Raw genomic sequence first — 18,962 nt, 5'->3', positions numbered from 1 at the left:
CACCTCTACATTTTACATCCAAGCATCTTGTTGACGCTTATCCAGAGCAATTTGGAATATGAGCAGATTATAGTACATGTAATCTGTAATGTTTATGTGATGGGGTTGAACCTCTACCTGGACAGTTTCTGTAGCCGCTAGATACTTAAAGGTAGGGTAAGTGATTTTCTTTGGTTAAAATGTGTATTAATTAGCTCTATATTCTGATTGCTAGAGTGTTTGTTCAGTAACAGGAATCTCCCTGTCTCTCCAGCTCTTTATCAAACAGAAAATGCAGGTCAGGATAGCAATTTTATCCAATCAGGATAGAGAACTCAGACAGGATACAGATTATAACAAGTGAAATTGGAAGTGATGACACAAAGAAATGAGCAGACAAAATTGGAACTGGAACACTATACAGATGAAGCTGATAAATGGCCGGCTGAAATGTGTCACCAGCCTGAAAATGTATTTTCTGTTTATTAAAGAGCTGGAGAGACAGGGAGACGCCTGTTACTGAACAAACATTCAATAGCAATTATAGTTCTAAAACATTTTAACAAAACAGTTTTTGTTTTAACCAAAAACTATCACTGGCCCTACCTTTAATCATGCTTTTTGTAAAGACCAAACAGCCTTTGTTATGATACAACTAAGCTGTTCCTAATGTGAGATAGCATTTGATGTATTACCTTGTGTTCACCTTGCTTACTGTAAATCGCTCTGGATTAAGAGTGTCTGGTAAATGCCTCAATTTTAAGTAAAAGCATGCTCATGTAAAATTTTGTTCGTACATTAATGTTGTCTATTGCCAGGGAACAGTTGTTTGAATACATCCCGGAACAATAAAAGACGTGTGCACACATTATAATAATATTTTAATAAATAAAAAGCAGCATCACAAAGAAATATAAATAAAAAATATACATTGTGTGGATGATGGCATAGTCATAGTATAAATTTCAAGAAGACGTGTTTGTAGACATACATTCACAATTAAAAATGGTAAATAAAAGAAAAACTAAACAAAACAAAACACAGCAATTGTATAACGTAAAGTTACCGATCCCAGACGCCATCGCTTGTACAAGAGACGGGCAAACCTGTCTTATTAACCACATTAACCCCTAGCGTCCCTATTCTAGGCACGTTCATAATAGCTGAACGTTTGGTGAAAATAGCCGATCTATAAGCTCTCAACACGTCGCGTTGCGACGTGTTGTGAGCTTATAGACTATTTTCGGCTATTTTCGGCAAAGAGATTTGGTGTAGGCTAGATGAAAAAAAAAAGGAGTGGGCCGAGGATAGACCCTTGGGGGCCCTCGGTGAACAATGCATAGGGTTTAAAGTGATTAAGTTACCACTGATTTAAGTGATTAAGTTACCACTGATTAAAGTGATGAAGTTACCACTGATCTGTTGATCAGCACATTATTGGACATGGAAGTTCTAGGGTTATGTCAATTCCAGAATGCATCTACTCTGGATGCATTCTGCTGACCTTTTCCTGTGTGTTTACATACCAGAATGCATCCGTTTCATATACAGTACATGCATTCCTGAACTCTTTGTTTCTAAACCACATGAATCCCAATTTGGGAACCCATTTGGTAAAAAAAAACACTTGTTTCCCTTAGTTTCCCACCTCCTTTTTTGTGTAGAGACAGGAACTCGGTTTGGCTCCTCCCCTTTCTTAGTCCACTTCCTCCCGGGTGCTTCTGTGTTTATTCCTACTAACAACAACAACACATGTTTAGGGCAGAATCTGTCTTGAGAGGATTCATTAACCCTAATGTCCCTATTCTGGGCATGTCATGATAGGCAAACATTCAGAAAAAATAGGCGAACATTCTGCGAAAATAGCCGATCTACAAACTCGTAGATAGGATATTTTCACTATTTGTCTGTAGGGCTTAAGTGGTTAATAAGGATGCGTTCATGTTTATTATGCAACTGACTAGATACATTCTCAAACGTCTAGCCCAGACTCTTGTACAACTGGTTTCTGGTTATTTTTTTAGAGCCATTTATTGACAGAGTCATACTATATTGGGGTAAAAAAAAAAGGTGAAAAGCTTGTTTTGCTACAAAAAAAAATATATATAGTATACCAGGGCAGGGGTTCTGAAAGTGGGGTCCAGGGACAGTCCAAATGGACCTTTACAGGTCTGTAACTCTGAGTGTACAAATGGAACCGAATGGATCCTTGAGGGTCCATTTGGTTCCATTTGTACACTCACAGAGTTAAGTTCCTTGAAATTAATCCATTAAGACCGGGAACGCATTTGTGTCATTTCTTTGGCTATTTAAAAGAAAATCATGAATATTTGTTCAAATCTTTGAATATGTATATTTTTTTAAGCGCACATTTGTACTCAAATCTTTGCTTCTGGGGGTCCCTGGAACCAAATATTGTTCATATTTTTTACATTTTTTTATTTTTCAAAAAACTGTTTAGGATTTAGACATTATTTTTGAATCGGCCTCAGGTCTTAATGGGTTAAAATGTTTGAGAACCACTGTACCAGGGTGTCCACTCACTGTCATTGCCATTTTTGACAGTTTGACCGCAATAAAGTCTGGTGACTCACTCTACAGTTGAGGGCCTTATAAAGCTCGTCACAGTGCTCACTGTGATGACCTCAGTTGAAGAGTACTGAATGCACTGAGATTACAATTGAAGCGACTGACGTCACATGTCCTTATGCATTCTGTCACCTTCAAAAGGATCTGATTCAAGCAAAGGAGGGGGATGTTAAAAAATGGGATGCTCCAAGGATGGTATTGAGTCCAGCTTTATCTACTCAGTGTGTTTTGTTATACATCTCCCTGGGAGGTTCAAAATCCCGCACCCAGCCTGTCACCTGCGGTGTCCCCCAGGGATCTGTCCTCGGCCCCACCCTGTTCACTCTGTATCTGCTACCCCTTGGGCGTGTCATCAGCAAGCATGGAGTATCTTTCCATTGCTATGCTGATGACACGCAACTGTATATAAAAACCAACCACTCTGCCACTCCGCCATCATCATCATCTTCACCTCCACCACCGCCCTTATCCACCCTCACCACCTGCCTGGAGGAGATAAAGGAGTGGATGAAAAACAACTTTCTGCAGTTAAACAGTTCAAAAACCGAAATAATACTCATAGGCACCCCACACCAAATAAAAACATCACCCATAACCAGCATCAGCTTCTCCGGGCAGGACCTTCCCCTCTCACCAGTGGTCACTAACCTGGGAGTAAAAATGGATCCCCATCTGAACTTTGAATCCCACATCAAACACATTTGCAAAACTTCATTCTTTCACCTCCGTAACATTTCAAAACTCCGCCCCACACTCACACCAGCAGATTCAGAGAAACTTGTCCACGCCTTCGTCTCCTCCAGGCTGGACTACTGTAACGCACTTCTCATCGGGATCCCTAGCAAGAGCCTTCAAAGGCTCCAGTACATTCAGAACAGCGCGGCTAGGATCCTGATGAGAGTGCGTAAACATGAACACATCACACCCATCCTCCGTTCACTCCACTGGCTTCCCGTCTGCTTCAGAATCCAATACAAGGTATCCCTTCTGACACATCAGTGCATCCACGGCAACGCTCCTTCCTACCTCAAGGAATTAGTCCCCCTACAAACCTCAACCCGCAACACCCGCTCTTCAAACACATACCTCCTCAAAACCCACAAGGCAAAGCTTCGTACCATGGGCGACCGGGCTTTCTGCTCGGCCGCCCCCGAACTGTGGAACGCCCTCCCTGTCCACCTGAGAGCTCCACAGTCAGTTGATTGTTTTAAGAGAGGACTAAAGACCTACCTTTTTAGCAAAGCATTTTTATAGCTGGTTTTCTGTCCCCATGTTTTTAATGTTTTTAATTCTTGTTTTCTTCTAGTTTCCTAGTTATTGTTTTCTTTTACTGGTGTGATGTTTCTGTTTTTATGCAATTGCCTTCTGTAGCACTTTGAGATTTCCTGTAAATGAAAAGTGCGTTACAAATAAAATCTATTATTATTATTATTATTATTATTTTGTTCCCCTTCTTTTTTCACTAATTTTGCAGGCGTGCTACCAGCTGGCTCTGAGAAACCTTGACTTCAACTCCTGCTGCAGCAGTCTGACCATGAATTGTCTTCTCTCTCGACACAGATACTCCTTTATAAAACATGTATTTATGGAATACACTTTCATGGCTAATATAGAATGTTCACTGTGTCTAATGTTGTCCAGCTCCTTGATTTGATTTGGATGTTCCTTTCGAGTGATAAAAAACTAATTTAGCAATATTATTGTCCGTCATACAATCAGTCCCTTTTAATGCATGAATAATGAAAGAATAGCCCCCTCCAAAAATGTCAAAATTTGCACAGCATCAAACACGCAAGAGGCTTTCGCGCTCTGCAAAGCCTGGTTAAATTAACTCAATTCATGTTAACGGGACTCTGTCAATAAATAGCACAATCTAGTTCTATACACTGCAGACCTGGATCAAATTACCATGTGGAAAAAACCTTCCAGATTGCCATATCTTGGAGCGACTGCATTAGTCTGCCTGGAACGGTGCGTGAGCTGGAGGGTCACGTGTGGGCGAGCATGAGCTGTGAGTCACTCCTTTGTGCCAGACAAGATCAATACATGTATTTGCGACTGAATCGATTTCAGTTCAGCAATTGGAGCCAGGTCTGGTGCACGCACGCACGCACGCACGCACGCACGCACGCACGCACGCACGCACGCACGCACGCACGCACGCACGCACACACACACACACACACACACACACACACACACACACACACACACACACACACACACACACACACACACACACACACACACACACACACACACACACACACACACACACACAGGTACACAGGTAACACACAGATATTACATTGCAACATAGTTTGGCTGGACTCGCCGTAACTCTTTGCTCTTTGTTTTCATCGGTAGGCTAACTACCGGTGTCAGGGGTTCAGAATGTCCTCTCGCATGTCCTCATGTCGACCTGCCATTTTGCTGCAATGATCTTTTGTCTGCTTCGCATTCAAAGGCTCGCTTGAAGCAACTGATTTGCTATTTTCATTTCATATGCTCTGTGATTTTGTTTGATTGCTGGTTTGTTCATTTCGTTCCATTCATTTCTTTTTTGTAATATCAGTCTTTTTCTTTTGGTTGTTTTGTTCTCTGCCTTCCCTTCCTCCCTCCCACCCGTCCGCCCACCCTCTTCCTACCCGTTCAAGTAATCCAGAGAATTCGATAAATTCAGAGAGGAGGCAGAGAGAAGACCTTGTGAACGCTGTTTTTTTCAAACGCTCTACATTTCTAAGCTGAATCTCGGCGCTGGCTGCTGGCCAACAAGATAATTAGCTCATTTAGACCTCTCCTCGTGGAGAGAGAAATACGGTGACTGTGAACCAACACCACTCCATCAGTCCATAGCGTACAAATAGTGTTGTTGTTGCTATAAATAGTCATCAGTGCATGGAATTAAAATGAATAGTAGTTCATTCTAATAACATGCTGCAGGCGGCTGGCTGCACACATCCTGGCCCAGGACAAGATTGGTCTATTTGCAGGCTTCGACTTTTGCATTTTGAGTATGGGGGGCGGAGTGGGTGGGTGAGTTGGGTAATGGGTTTGTAGTCTTACATTCAGGTGCTGGTTGTTGTCGGTGTGGGTAGGGCAGCTGTATCAGTGATGGGTCAGCGCTTATGGAATAAGTTTAAATGCAATAATTACCATTATTCTTTTGTTTGTTTGAGTTTTTTTGTTTGTTTGTTTGTTTCAGTAGAAATGAACAATATAAGGCTTCAGAATGAAACCCTACGACTGTCACCATTGTTTCAGTTGATAAGAGCCACAGTGAATAAAGCTGCTGTTTTGATCCTGGCAGGTTGTGATCTATAAAGTGGGTCGTGAGTTGTTCTAGGATAAGGATAATTCCTTTAACAGGTCCTTTCATGAAAGTCCTTGCGGTCTTGTTTCCAATGAGGGCCTGTGAGCAATTAGGGGTTAAGTGTCTTGCTCAGGGACAAATTTCATTTCATCGACACATTTGCTGGCTTGGCCTGGAATCGTACCTGGGGCAACCAGGGCCTCTGGCTCCCTAGGCGGGCTCACTAATCACTCAGCTATGGCCGCTCCTGACTGCTGGGTGACAGACAAAGTCAGGCTTTCAGGATTGCCCCCCAAAAAAACAAAGAAGATACATTCGGTTGTCATGGACTGATGCCATTCTGTCAAACTCAAAGGCCTGGCAGGTGTCATAAAGAGGTAAAGCACACAAAGAACTGTCTGTCAGCATCACAGACTTCCTGTCTGTTTGATCGATGGTATTCGAAGGCCATCTGTCATAACGTTATCATCTGGAGCGTTACCGGGAGGATAAGTCGGGAGGAAATACTGCCAAAGAGTTTAGAGTCTAAACACAATTCAGAGAAGTTTAACCTTATATACTTTGTTGACTGGAGTTACCCAGGGGTCTTTTACTAGGCCTGCTTCTTTTTCGCCGCCTCCACAACAAATCTCTTGGCCGAAAATAGCCGATCTACGAGCTCACACCGCGTCGCGACTCGCGATGAGCTTCTAGAGCTGTGATTTTCACCAAATGTTAGCCCCGAGAATTGGGTTCTTAACCAGTTAAACCTCAGAGTCCCTCAGAGCTCTATGTTAGTGTACTTTCTGTTTTCGCTCTACATTGAATATTTTTGCTGAAAATAGTCGATCGACAAGCTCTCAACGTGCCACAACCTACGTTACGTGTTGAGAGCTTGTGGATCTGCTATTTTCTGCGAAGGTTTTATCCCGAATAAGTGGTGGTATTGGGCAAATTATATTAATTATTCAAATATTAATTATTCAAATTATTGGCTTAGGAATGCGACAAAAACTATCAATGCACAATTCAATGAATGGGTTAATCCTGCCGAGGGCAAGAGACGCACATTCCTATTCATCACCTGTGAGATCAGACTGTGTGCTCAGGAGAAGTATGTTTAATCACTATGTACCCTTGAATTTCAAATGTATTATTAATGTTTATTTAAGTGACATGCCCCTTCATTTAAAAGATGTTATAGGTGGGAAATGTGTTAGTTACAAGATGAGTGCCACATTTTATATATTGTATATTAACAGATATTCTGACTGGAAGAACATTGGCATTTAAGGTGAAAATGATATTACACTTAGATAAAGACAGAGTGAGCGAGGTTAATTCGTGAAAAAATGGAATGAAAATGCCACAGCACAGGATGAAATAGCCGTCATTGATCATGAGGTTTTGGTGAATTCTGAGCAGAATTGGAAACAGTGACGCTAAGTTGTACGGTGCCTGGACCCTACGTCAGTGTGGTTGTATTAGTAGTTGGCTTTAGGGTTGGCAGAAAAATGGAGCTCTACATGTGAGTGAGGAACAGGGGTAGGGTGGCGGCAGTGTGTTAAGGTGGGGTAGGGGTTGTTAGTGTGGTAGGCATGGTAGTAGAGGGGTAAGGGTAGTGCTGCTGGGGTATGGGTGGTGACACGTGTTGATGGTAGTATGGTGCGTTAAGGGAGTTGATACTGACGTAGGGGGGATTGTCCTGGGGTAGGGGTGGTGGTGGTATGTGGTTTAAGGAGTAGTTCACCGAAAAAAATACGTATTTTGTATCAATTACACACCCCATCAAGCATTGAATTCATGGAGAATAATTTGATAACCGGCGGTTTATCCGGTACCGCCGGTTATCAAAATATTGGCTTAGTAATGCGATCTCCATGAATTCAATGCTTCATGGGGTGTATAATTGATAGAAAATATGTAATTTTTTGGGTGAACTACTCCTTTAAGGGTGGCGGCAATTGGTATTATTATTGGTGGTGGTAGTAGTGAATAATGGGGTTGGAGGATGGCTGCTAATAGACCAGAGCCTGACATTTGGGTTGCTGGGTTGCCCCCCCCCCATTTATTTCAATGGGAGCGGACCTCCCTGGGTGTGGTGCTCCTCACTGACCACTAGATGGCAATGTGACTCCACCAGAGACCAGTGGGATCACAGTCACAGTTTGATCTGTAAATGATGCTGTTGTTCCATTGTACATTCCTTCAATGTGGGTCCATTCAGAAAGACTCTGACTGCAACCTTGGAAAAGTTGACTGAATTTAAAAGGAAAAGAAAGTAAACAAAAAAATCTCTGGGCTTAGTGTGGCTTCTGTACAGATCAGCAAAAGATAGTGTTCATTATTTCTTGAGCTGTGGTTCACTTTTTTGTGGTTGCACAGCATGAAAATAAATCATGTTTTTGTCCCGTCTTCTGGAATCACTGTAAGTAAACTCAGACTGCATTTTGACTGTGTGTGAAGGCATGACTCTATAGGCAAAAATGTGTATCTCCCATGACCTTGGTGGCTGGGGCTTGAACCCATAACCTGTTCATTGGGACTCTATACAGTGTCATTTGCTTTAACATGACTGTCTGTGTCTCAAAAGGTTCCTTATTCCTCTACGATGTGCACTACATTTTGATAACACTTCACTGTACTCTTTATTTTTATTTTTTATTTTACACTGGATGCTGGGTCTTGCAGATACTTCTCAACAGGCCTGGTTTTACACATACGTGATAACATACTAGCACAAAAAAAAACGAAAACGTAAACATCACTGAAACATTGTTCTTCATCCCTTAACAGAGCACGTAAAAGACTCCTTCTGTGTTCGTTTCTTCTGCTAACCCAGATATTGAACTTGGATCTTATGCTTTCTCCATATATATATATAGGCTACTGCCTGCTGTCTACCCACAGCCACAAGTCTTTGATCATTGCTTTTCTAGTGCACTTTAAATTGGGGGTATAAAGCCTTGCATCAAAGATAAAACGTCGAGACAAATTACTACAAGTACCAACTGTTCTCATGCCTGGAACGTAAGGAGACTGGCCAATAGTTAAAGCCAATTTAAAACTTTTTTTCCCCAAGTGCCAGGTTATCATGAAATGCAGCAACATCCCCCCCCACTTCACTCCTTTCGACCAATCACACACTGCTGGTGCGTTCTCGCGAGGCGGAGCCGGCGTGGCTGATGACCGACATCTGCTCCATCTCCGTGTCGGGCTCCTCTGCGTCCGTCTCCGACATGGCTCCGGAAGCGCTCCGCTGCGACTCCGACCCGTGTCTCCACCGCGACGACGACAGCAGCGGCCCCGCCTCCTCCTCCGACCCGAGTCCCACCCGCATCCCCCCGTTGTCCGTGACAAGCTCCTCCCCCTCCGGGTCCTCCATCACCGCCAATGGCAGCCCGGCGCTCCCGTTGTCCCCGCCCTTCCCCCCTCCGCCGCCATTGCGACAGTTACTGTTCCTGTCCACGTCCCCTCCCCCGCCCCCGTCGTCTCCTCCTCCCCCCTTCCTGCCGGCCAACAGGGGGGTCGTGACCGAGTGCGACGGAGGGTCGCGACACGGCACCATCAGGGTCCTGCTCAGCACGGCCGCGTTGTTGTTGGCGCCGCCGCCCGTGTTGTAGCGGCAGCGGATGTAGCTGGAGAAGGCCCGGCGGTAGGTCTTGTTGAACAGAGTGTACACCAGGGGGTTGACCCCCGACGAGATGTAGCCCACCCACACGAACACGTTGAGCAGCTCGCCCAGCAGGCCGTCGTCGCAGGAGCCGCGGCACAGCACGAAGGTGACGTTGGTGATGAAGAAGGGGCACCACATGATGAGGAAGAGGAAGAACACGATGCCCAGGACCTGGGGAGGGAGGGGGCAGGAGAGGAATTCGTCACTTTTTCCGGTATCGTCTCTGTCGGGTGGAAACCTCATATGTTCCAAAACTAGGACTTTTCAGGATTCAAATTCAAAACTAGCAAAAGTAGCAGATCTACAAGCTCAAAACGCGTCGCTTTGCGCTACGTTTCGAGCTTGTAGATCTGATAATTTTGATGCTTTTGTGTGACGCTGTAGTATGATCAAGTAGGGCATTAATCTACGAAACAACACAAAAAAGTTAGAACATGGAAATAAGAGGTTTCTCCCGACAATAACGATATACTTCATTGACCAGAGTCCTCCAGGGGTCCATACAGGGTCTATAAAAGGAGCAGGTCTATCTGCTCCTTTTACCCCCTCTAATCCTAATCTCTTCGCTGAAAATGGCTAAGCTCACAAAAATGCCTAATATAACGTGCCCAGAATAGGGACACTAGGGTTCATGTGGTTGAATGTGGTGTCAATACAGTCCATTACTTGGGGAAAAGAAGAATAAAACAGAAGGAAATGGAAAAGAAAAGCAAAAAAAAAAAAGAAAATAAGTAATTAAATATGTGTTTTTGGAATCATCTTGAGACAATCCAAAGTGCTCTAAACCTCCTTCATCAAAATGTGAAATGCCTTTAATGAGATGCGGAGGAGGCTCTTACAAATGCTCCCCATGCAGGTGAAATGTGTGGGTTTCGTCACAGGGGGGATTTTAAAGCCCTCTTTAGTGCTGTGTTTATGAGGCATTATAAACTGTATTGATGAATACTGATAATAACATAAATTTAATAAGATGCACTTGAAATGGCTCCTCTTCTTTAAAGGGGAACACAGATTCCTTCTAGAATTTACTGTATGTCTCCAATGTCGTTTAAGACACCAGTATATTTTCTTTATTTTCTTTTCTTTTCTTAGTACAGAACACCACAAGAAAATGTTCTTGCAAAGAAGAGTGGCAGACAAGAGCACATAATAGACTGAAGGCTTGTAAAACAGGCAAAACATGTCAGACTGGAGGAGTACAACACAATTGAAGTGACACTCATTCTCTAAAGCTTCTCAACAGGGGTGGTACTGACGACAGGAAGAGAGTGACAAAGGTCTGTCTGTGTCTATCTGTCTCGTTCATCAAAACACTATTTTCAATAGCTTGACAACAAATGCAATGGATTCCTTTCAAGGAAACCCAACGTTTTACTCTAGATATCGCAAGTTAAAATGACCCAAAGCTCATTGGCCCTCATTTATCAAGCTTGCGCAGACCGAAAACGGGTGTGCGCCGAGATCACCGTCACTCTCGGGATTTATCAATCTATCGTGACTTTGACTTGAGCGTACGGCACGCTCGAATCTCACTTCTCAAATCTCACGTCTGCTGCGGAGCAGCATTGTCTGACCATCTGACAGGCATCTAAACATGTATTCACTCAAAAAATTTATAGCTATAAAACAAAAAATATATTTTGTAAGGGCATACATCGACGATGTGTCAAATGAAATTGGTAGGATATTTCCTAGTGTACAAGCAATTAAAATCGAGCAATTAAAAACAATATAACATATTTACAATGTTACAAGTTAGATGCTTAATCATTCAGACATTTAAACACGTGCTTTACTGGCTCTGTTGAGCGTATACTATACACACGAGAGTTTTTTGGGGACCGCTGCTCTGCAATATTTTCATGACATGAAAGAGTGAAGTCTCCCAACTTGGGTAGCCTACAGTAGGCCAAGTCTTTCTGGAGTTATGTGCAACCTCGTTTAAGGATAAACCCGACGCTCGAATGCCGTGGCTGACTTTGCCTAGCGCAAGTGATCTTCATTGTGGGTTTGGGCCGCAGGACCAGTCGACGCCCACCACACACCAGCCTTCATCCATTAATGTTTACGCATGAATCAATCACTACATAAACGTTCAAATCCCCAGGCTATCTCTCATAAACGTGGTGCCACGGCCACGGGAGGACGCAGGACTCCTTTATTATGCAAAACAGCAGAGTGTCCGCGTCTCCACGCCAACTGCTCGGGGGTTAAATTAAAACCCAAACGTATTCCAATCATGACAATGCAATTAGTGTCATTCAACAATGTAGGCCTACGGGAACAGACTATTTATTATTTAATTAATGATTCAGGTTTTCGTTGAGGACATATTACTTTATTATGTTTACTTATGGCTAGACTTTAAAACATTATGTTTCATTTTTGTTTTCCACAGACCGCATTCTTCTGACATAACGTGACACTTTATAGATGACTGGACTTGCGCTGTTACGAATGCCGTCGTATTTTTGTTTTATTTGTGTTATATTTTCTTATTGGATGCGTCTGTGAGGGTCTGTGCCCTGTGTATGCAAATAGCATGTGCCATTCCACGCATATATGATCGGCGTGTGCGCTGTGTAGCAGAGTGTGAATCCACGGAGATGATTGGTGGGGTAACTTCACATGTCGGAAAAGTTCCTCTTCTCGGCTGTATTCCGCTTCCTCATGTCGAAAAACAGGTGGAGTGAGGCTCAGCCACATTTATCAACAGCCGACAATTCTTACGCTGCAATTGACAGGGTACACCTGCCTGATAAATCACACGTGGGCGTAAGCTGATTCCATTATGCGTGTTTACTAGCTATTCACTGCCATAGACATTAGTAAAGTGACGTAAAGATCTGTCATTTTAATGTAATTTTGCACATGTGGAAGGATGTGTGGGATGACTACTAGTGCCTGTGTTTACTGGTACAACCTCTGTCCCCTGGGTTCCCCATGCGTTAGTAGAGTATCTCCTTGACCTTCCCTGTAGAGTAGACAAGAGGTGCCTCTCTAGCTTTAAGACGGCTATACAGCCTTAGCCTGGGACCAGACGAATCTGCGAATGCAAAAAAATAACAATCAGGGCCCAGTATTCGAATATGGGAGACTGTAATTGGTAGTTGGTTTGTAGGTCTAACCAATTGCGTCGCGAGTCATTGTTTTGATCCCGCCCCCTTGGGAAAAAAACGTCCTCATAGAAGCACCAGACTCATATCCACGCAGTGATATAGTCTGTCTACGCCAGGCTAATACAGCCTGAGTCCTTTTGTGTATTTCTAATGTCTGTTTGAAACTTTTGGGCAACAAGATTGTGTTGTATTGTACATATTACGTGTAATAAATGTATTGGGACCTTTTTCAGTATTATCAATGTCATAAAGCACTAAGGACTGATTGATGGCTGAATGGGATCATCACACACTGCATTTAAGCTGTCTGTGTTTGCACTGAGTATCATTAAGGTCTGAGGAAGAGTTTCCCCGCCTCGATGTGATTTATGTTTGTCTGGTAGATTATTTGTTTATTTTGTCACATTATGCTGCTGTAACGCCTCAATTTCCCTTCGGGGATTAATAAAGTATATCTCATCTCATCTCATCATCTCATCGAAATGTTACCGAATAAATCCCACAACATGTGAGCATAATACTGGTGTGCGGATGATATTTGTGTTTCAACTGTTTGAAGTTTTGATCCTGCAACCAGCCGTTGCAGGTTAAGGGATGTGCGTGTCTTTAGTCTTTTTTGTCATGGGAGCTCCACCGATCTCGTTCAACCCAGATTCGGCACAAACATGGGGTTACATTCGTTGTACTATTATGTCACCAAAATTTGGAATGCCCTACCAAAAGCCATCAAAAAGTGTGACTCGCCGTACCCTCCTTCAAAACCGCCATAAAAGAGCAATCAATCAATAACTAGGCCTGAGGTGTATTTCCCAGAAGAGTTGTTGTCAGACGTTAGTCGCAAGTTCCGCTGTCCCTGAAAACTGCAGTTCGGACGAGCGTTCTCAAACACCGTCATGAAGATGTGTGATTGATTGGAACTACAGCTCTCGACCCGTCGATAGAAGCAATGTTTCTTGATCTTCTCGACTGCACCGTCGGAGTCACATTCGGTATGGGTCACCATTTTCACCCTAAATGTGGCATATTTATTCAGTCAATATTATGGAAACATTTTTAATTAGTTCCTTCCTCAGCAGGCACAATGTTGCTCAACCATACTATCCATTATCAACGCATCAGTTTGATAATGTGATTCCAGTGCCAGCAAAAAACAAACAAACAAACAAACACGATTTTCAATAGTTGTGCAATTGTGGATTCAGCGGGTGTGTGTGTGTGTGTGTGTGTGTGTGTGTGTGCGTGTGTGTGTGTGTGTGTGTGTGTGTGTGTGTGTGTGTGTGTGTGTGTGTGTGTGTGTGTGTGTGTGTTTGTGCATCAACTTAATCTTGGTAAAGTAAAAAGCTTGACATTTTACATTACAACAGTATAAGGCACCCTGAAAAGGAATCCACTGTGGCGGGCTAGACGCAGATTTGCAAACCACAGCTTTGAGGAGTCCAGAATGCTCTTCTGTATTTTACAGTGGAACCATTAATAAGAATGCTTGTTGTTTGGTACTTGCAACAAATTATCGCCTTTTGATTGCCTCTAGTGCCTCAGTAATGGGATCGAATTAGAGTTGTTTGCCTCCCTGGGTAGGGTAATAACCATATCAAACAGTCCAGTTTGATATCAAATCTGTTATTCGGCATTCAAGGAGATGCTTTTTACATTAAATGATAAAAAGCAACACAGTAATAAATAAACAAACATTTTTCAGAGCTGAACCTTCGTCAACATTTTAATTAGGTGGTGAGGGAAATGGATATGGATATTGAATAGGGGCCCACCAAAGGTTGAGAATAACCGCTCTAACACTTTCATACTTTAAAACTGTCTGTAAGCACATTTTCTATTTGGAGATAATTATGAAAACTCTGGTGGGCTTAATTCAAGTTTGACTGCAGTGAGCTTGCTTTTCCCAGCAGGTATAATCAGTTTATACGATTAGCAGCCACAACTGCAAGCTGCAGGCCTAAACAAGCTGCACCGTCACTGCAGAATGATGCTTGCTTTCCAGTGTGGAAACATTTCTCCTTGTACAGTGTTAATCCCATTGGATTAAATGGACTGGCGTGTGAGACTTTAGTTCTGCAGACATCTGAGGGACAGCAAACTATCCTTCTCTTCCCACATCCACACATTAATTAATAATCCTACATTCAAATTGGCCAAAGGGTTGGCGGGCGTCACCATGACTCAGACACAACCATGCCCATATAGAGTACAGAAGTCCTGACGTCACTCGTTCATCTCCAGGTTCGTAAAGTAATTTCGCTATGGAGAATAACATTGGGTCATCTTAGAATCGTCTCATATAAGAGGTGTGGTCCAACAAGACCAAGAGACCTGGTTCTGCCAGACCCAGAATAAATTCCTAGGACGTAACACACCTACAAACCACTTTATAAGTTGAAATCTGAAGATCAGAGCACTACGTCACGCTAAGCTTGGCCAATCAAAAAGAGGGACCGGGAGGAAAAACATTGAACCGGGAGGAAAAACGTTGACCGGGAGGAAAAGAGGGACAGACAAAGCCTCATGTAAGCCTGACCCCCTGGGTCTGGCAAAAATAAACAAACTGTCTCGGCGATATTGTCAGGGAGGAGGTTCTGTATCGTTTATGATAGTCAGTCACTTATAAAATTATTTGATACAGTCTGTTTCTGGCGAAAATTTAACTAATTCGGCGGAAGTAACATTATCGTTTTCTCACCGTCAGTTGATGCTTCATATCCATAAGAGTAAAACCACCGGGGTCATTTGTTTATTTTTGCAACACAGTTCTTATTTGACGCGATATTAAATACGTCTATGGGGATTCAGAATGGGGGTGGAAAACCGCGAACCAGGTAGACCTAGGATGTGTAAATTACGCCAGACTTCGGTGCTCTATATGGGCATATACTGATACTGATTACATTAGAGATCTCCATATATGGGCATATCGGTCAGATCGGCGGTGCGATGTAGGTGTGAGGGCCGCATATCGGCCCGAACCTCAACTAATATAAATCTGCAAAGTTGCTGTCAAATAATTGTAGGGGAGTGAAAATAAAAAGTACAATATTTGCCTCTGAGATGTAGTGGAGTAGAAGTATAAAAAGTAATGTAAAAAAAAATGTAATATTCAAAATTGTGATTACGTATTAGTACTCATGTAAATGTACTTCATTACTGTCCACCACTGCTAATAACCTCATAAAGTCTCATACGTATATATATCGTATCGTCTCTGTCGAGAGGAAACCTCATGTGTTCAAAACTGTTACTTTTCAGGATTCAAATTCAAAAGTAGCAGATCTACAAGCTTGTGGATTTGCTACTTTTGATGCTTTTGTGTGACGCTGTAGTATGATCAAGTAGGCCGTTAATTCACGAAAAAACACAAAAAGTTAAAATATGGAGATTTTTCTGCCCGACAGCAATGATGTCAAAAGGTTGTATATTTGGTATACTGAATGGTGTGACTCCTCTCACCTTGGAGGCCCGCCTCTCGTTCTTGATGGCCTGCATCATCCCCCGTCGCCCGGGGCAACTGGCGTGCTCGCCCTTGCCGGCCCCGGCGGCCGGCGAGTTGAGCTGGGAGGACGCCTCCGGCAGGATGTTGATGCTGCTGGTCGGCGACACGCTCAGCAGCATGCCATGCTCCGCCCCCTTCAGGCAGCCCACCGTGTTCCGCCTGCCCGGGGTGGGAGGGGCATGAGTCTCTGTGGGAGGGGCCAAACGACACAATTGTAGTAGGGCTGGAAACTATCGCGATTATTTTGTCAGCGATTGTTGTATCGATTACTTTTCCAATTAATCGAATAATCAAGAAGCGCGTGTTTCTGATGTGTGTTTTTTTGTTTGTTTTAATGTCGAGGAATCAACGTAAAACAATTCTAATTATTTAAATAATTGACTAGCCATATTTAATACTTTGTCATACAACAGTGAAACTAGCCGATCTAGAAGCTCTCAACGCGTTGTGCTGCGACATGTTGTGAGCTTGTAGATCTGCTATTTTCACTACATTTAAAAAGATTTGAAGGAAAAAACACTAAAATCGATAATTTTGTATAATCAATTAAATCAATTAACTGTTACACCCCCTGACAAATGTTTCATGGTGCAAAAACATGGAAAACACAAGCTTTACACAACATGTGGTTCTGGTTCTATTTGTGCATGTTGAAAATATAACATTGGATTGGATGAACTTCTTTATAATATACACCAGTGGTTCTCAAACTGGGGTCCATGAGGAACTAGAAAAAGTGCTCCTCGGAGCACAGGTCTCCGCCAGGTCAGGTAGGCTATTGTGGCCTCCTGGTGGCGCTATAATAGGCCAACGTGAAAAGGGTGCCATTTCTTCTTAGGCCTTGCACGACAATCGGACACTGACTGCATTCATGATTTGAGGCATTTTGTTAAAAACATGTTTTTCGCCAAATTAGACCTGTTGGTGGCGCTATAACAGGCCAATGTTAAAAGGGTGGCATTTGTTCCTCAACATAGTGTGAATGTGCGTGCAAAGTTTGAGCGCAATTGGACGGTGCGTTCATGATTTGCGGAATTTTGTTCAAAACAAGCCAATAATGCAAACTTTAGATGTCAATCTTAGCCAATCAGTATGGAATATGAAAAATTAAACACATCCGTCGTGATCACATGACTATAGAGATCATGTGTACCGATTTGCGTGAAATTTGGATAAAATTGGAAGGAGTAGTATAAAAGATTGTGTTTTACTGAAGTCGGCCTCCTGGTGGCGCTATAAAAGGCAGATGTGGCAAAGGTTTTTCCTTGACCTCTAGGGAGTGTGCATACAAAGTTTTACACAGATCGGTGCAATTATAGGTAAAAACACGAATCGGCCTGTTATAGCGCCACCATGAGGCTGATTTGAAAAATTTCAAATGGTAGTTCTTCCTCGGCCTAATGGGAATGTGCGTGCAAAATTTCACGGAAAGTGCATGCTGTGTTCATGATTTGAGGCATTTTGTTCAAAACGGAGCACTCCTGCAAACTTTGGAAGACATTTTTAGCCAATCAGGATGGAATATGAGAAATCTGAAAGACTCGTTTCGTTTAAAGACTATAGAGATACTGTGTACCGATATGCGTGATTTTTGGACAAAATCTGTAGGAGTACTGTCAAAAAATATGTTTTGCACAAATCGGCCTCCTGGTGGCGCTATAACAGGCCCATGTGAAAAATTTGGGTCAGAGGTTCTGAATTGGCATCCAGGGAGTGTGTGTGCACAGTTTCGCAGCGACCGGGCCAACGGTGCCTGAGATCAGCTGTTCACAGACAGATGGACGGACGGACACACGGACACACAAACAAACGGACACACGGACAGGGGGTAAAACATACTCTCGCCATGCCTTTCGGCCTGGCGGAGACAAAAATCACTTTAACCACTGTAAATACTATATTTAAACTAAACTAAACTATTCGAAAAGATCCGATACAGTATAAGCTCACAACGCATGGCAATGTAAATACACATTGTGAGCTTGTAGATCAGCTATTTTCAATGTTTTTGAGGAGATGAGAACGGAGAAGAGGAGAGGAGAGGAGAGGAGAGGAGAGGAGAGGAGAGGAGAGGAGAGGAGAGGAGAGGAGAGGAGAGGAGAGAAGGTGAACCACACAAAAGAAAAATGGACAGAATTATTCACCCAGCCCATAATGAAAACATCCCTCCACAAGACACACCTTCAGAACTCACCATGTGAGCCTGCCTTGTGAATTCATCAAGGGGAGGAATTGGTTTTGTTCTACAGTAAATGCTAGCATTGGATTCCCTGCTGTCACTACCACATAGAGAGCAGCACCAACAATCATCTCTGCGGTATTTCATCAGACAGTAAAACCACCGGGGTCATTTGTTTATTTTTGCAACACAGTTCTTATTTGACGCGATATTAAATACGTCTATGGGGATTCAGAATGGGGGTGGAAAACCGCGAACCAGGTAGACCTAGGATGTGTAAATTACGCCAGACTTCGGTGCTCTATATGGGCATATACTGATACTGATTACATTAGAGATCTCCATATATGGCCATATCGGTCGGATCGGCGGTGCGATGTAGGTGTGAGGGCCGCATATCGGCCCGAACCTCAAGTAATATAAATCTGCAGTTGCTGTCAAATAATTGTAGGGGAGTGAAAATAAAAAGTACAATATTTGCCTTTGAGATGTAGTGGAGTAGAAGTATAAAAAGTATACAAAAAATGTGGAAAACACAAGCTTTACACAACATGTGGTTCTGGTTCTATTTGTGCATGTTGAAAATATAACATTGGATTGGATGAACTTCTTTATAATATACACCA

General features: G+C 42.9%; 1 protein-coding gene across 1 annotated transcript in view; it reads right to left on the bottom strand.

The window, feature by feature from the left end:
- Positions 1 to 8,999: 8,999 nt before the first annotated feature.
- The window catches only part of htr2cl1 (5-hydroxytryptamine (serotonin) receptor 2C, G protein-coupled-like 1), a gene marked incomplete at both ends in the record, with an annotated part of 46,375 nt that continues 36,412 nt past the window's right edge, over positions 9,000 to 18,962 (bottom strand). The window contains 2 exons of the mRNA XM_080450814.1: positions 9,000 to 9,707; positions 16,115 to 16,344. Of these exons, the coding sequence (XP_080306940.1) occupies positions 9,000 to 9,707; positions 16,115 to 16,344 (938 nt within the window). The remainder of the gene's footprint in view (positions 9,708 to 16,114; positions 16,345 to 18,962) is intronic.

The sequence above is a fragment of the Gymnoscopelus braueri genome (assembly GCF_963280865.1).
Source record: "Gymnoscopelus braueri genome assembly, chromosome: 15".
Classification (NCBI taxonomy): Eukaryota; Metazoa; Chordata; class Actinopteri; order Myctophiformes; family Myctophidae; genus Gymnoscopelus; species Gymnoscopelus braueri.
Note: the sequence above shows the minus strand (reverse complement) of the source record. Positions and strands in the feature narration are given on the sequence as shown.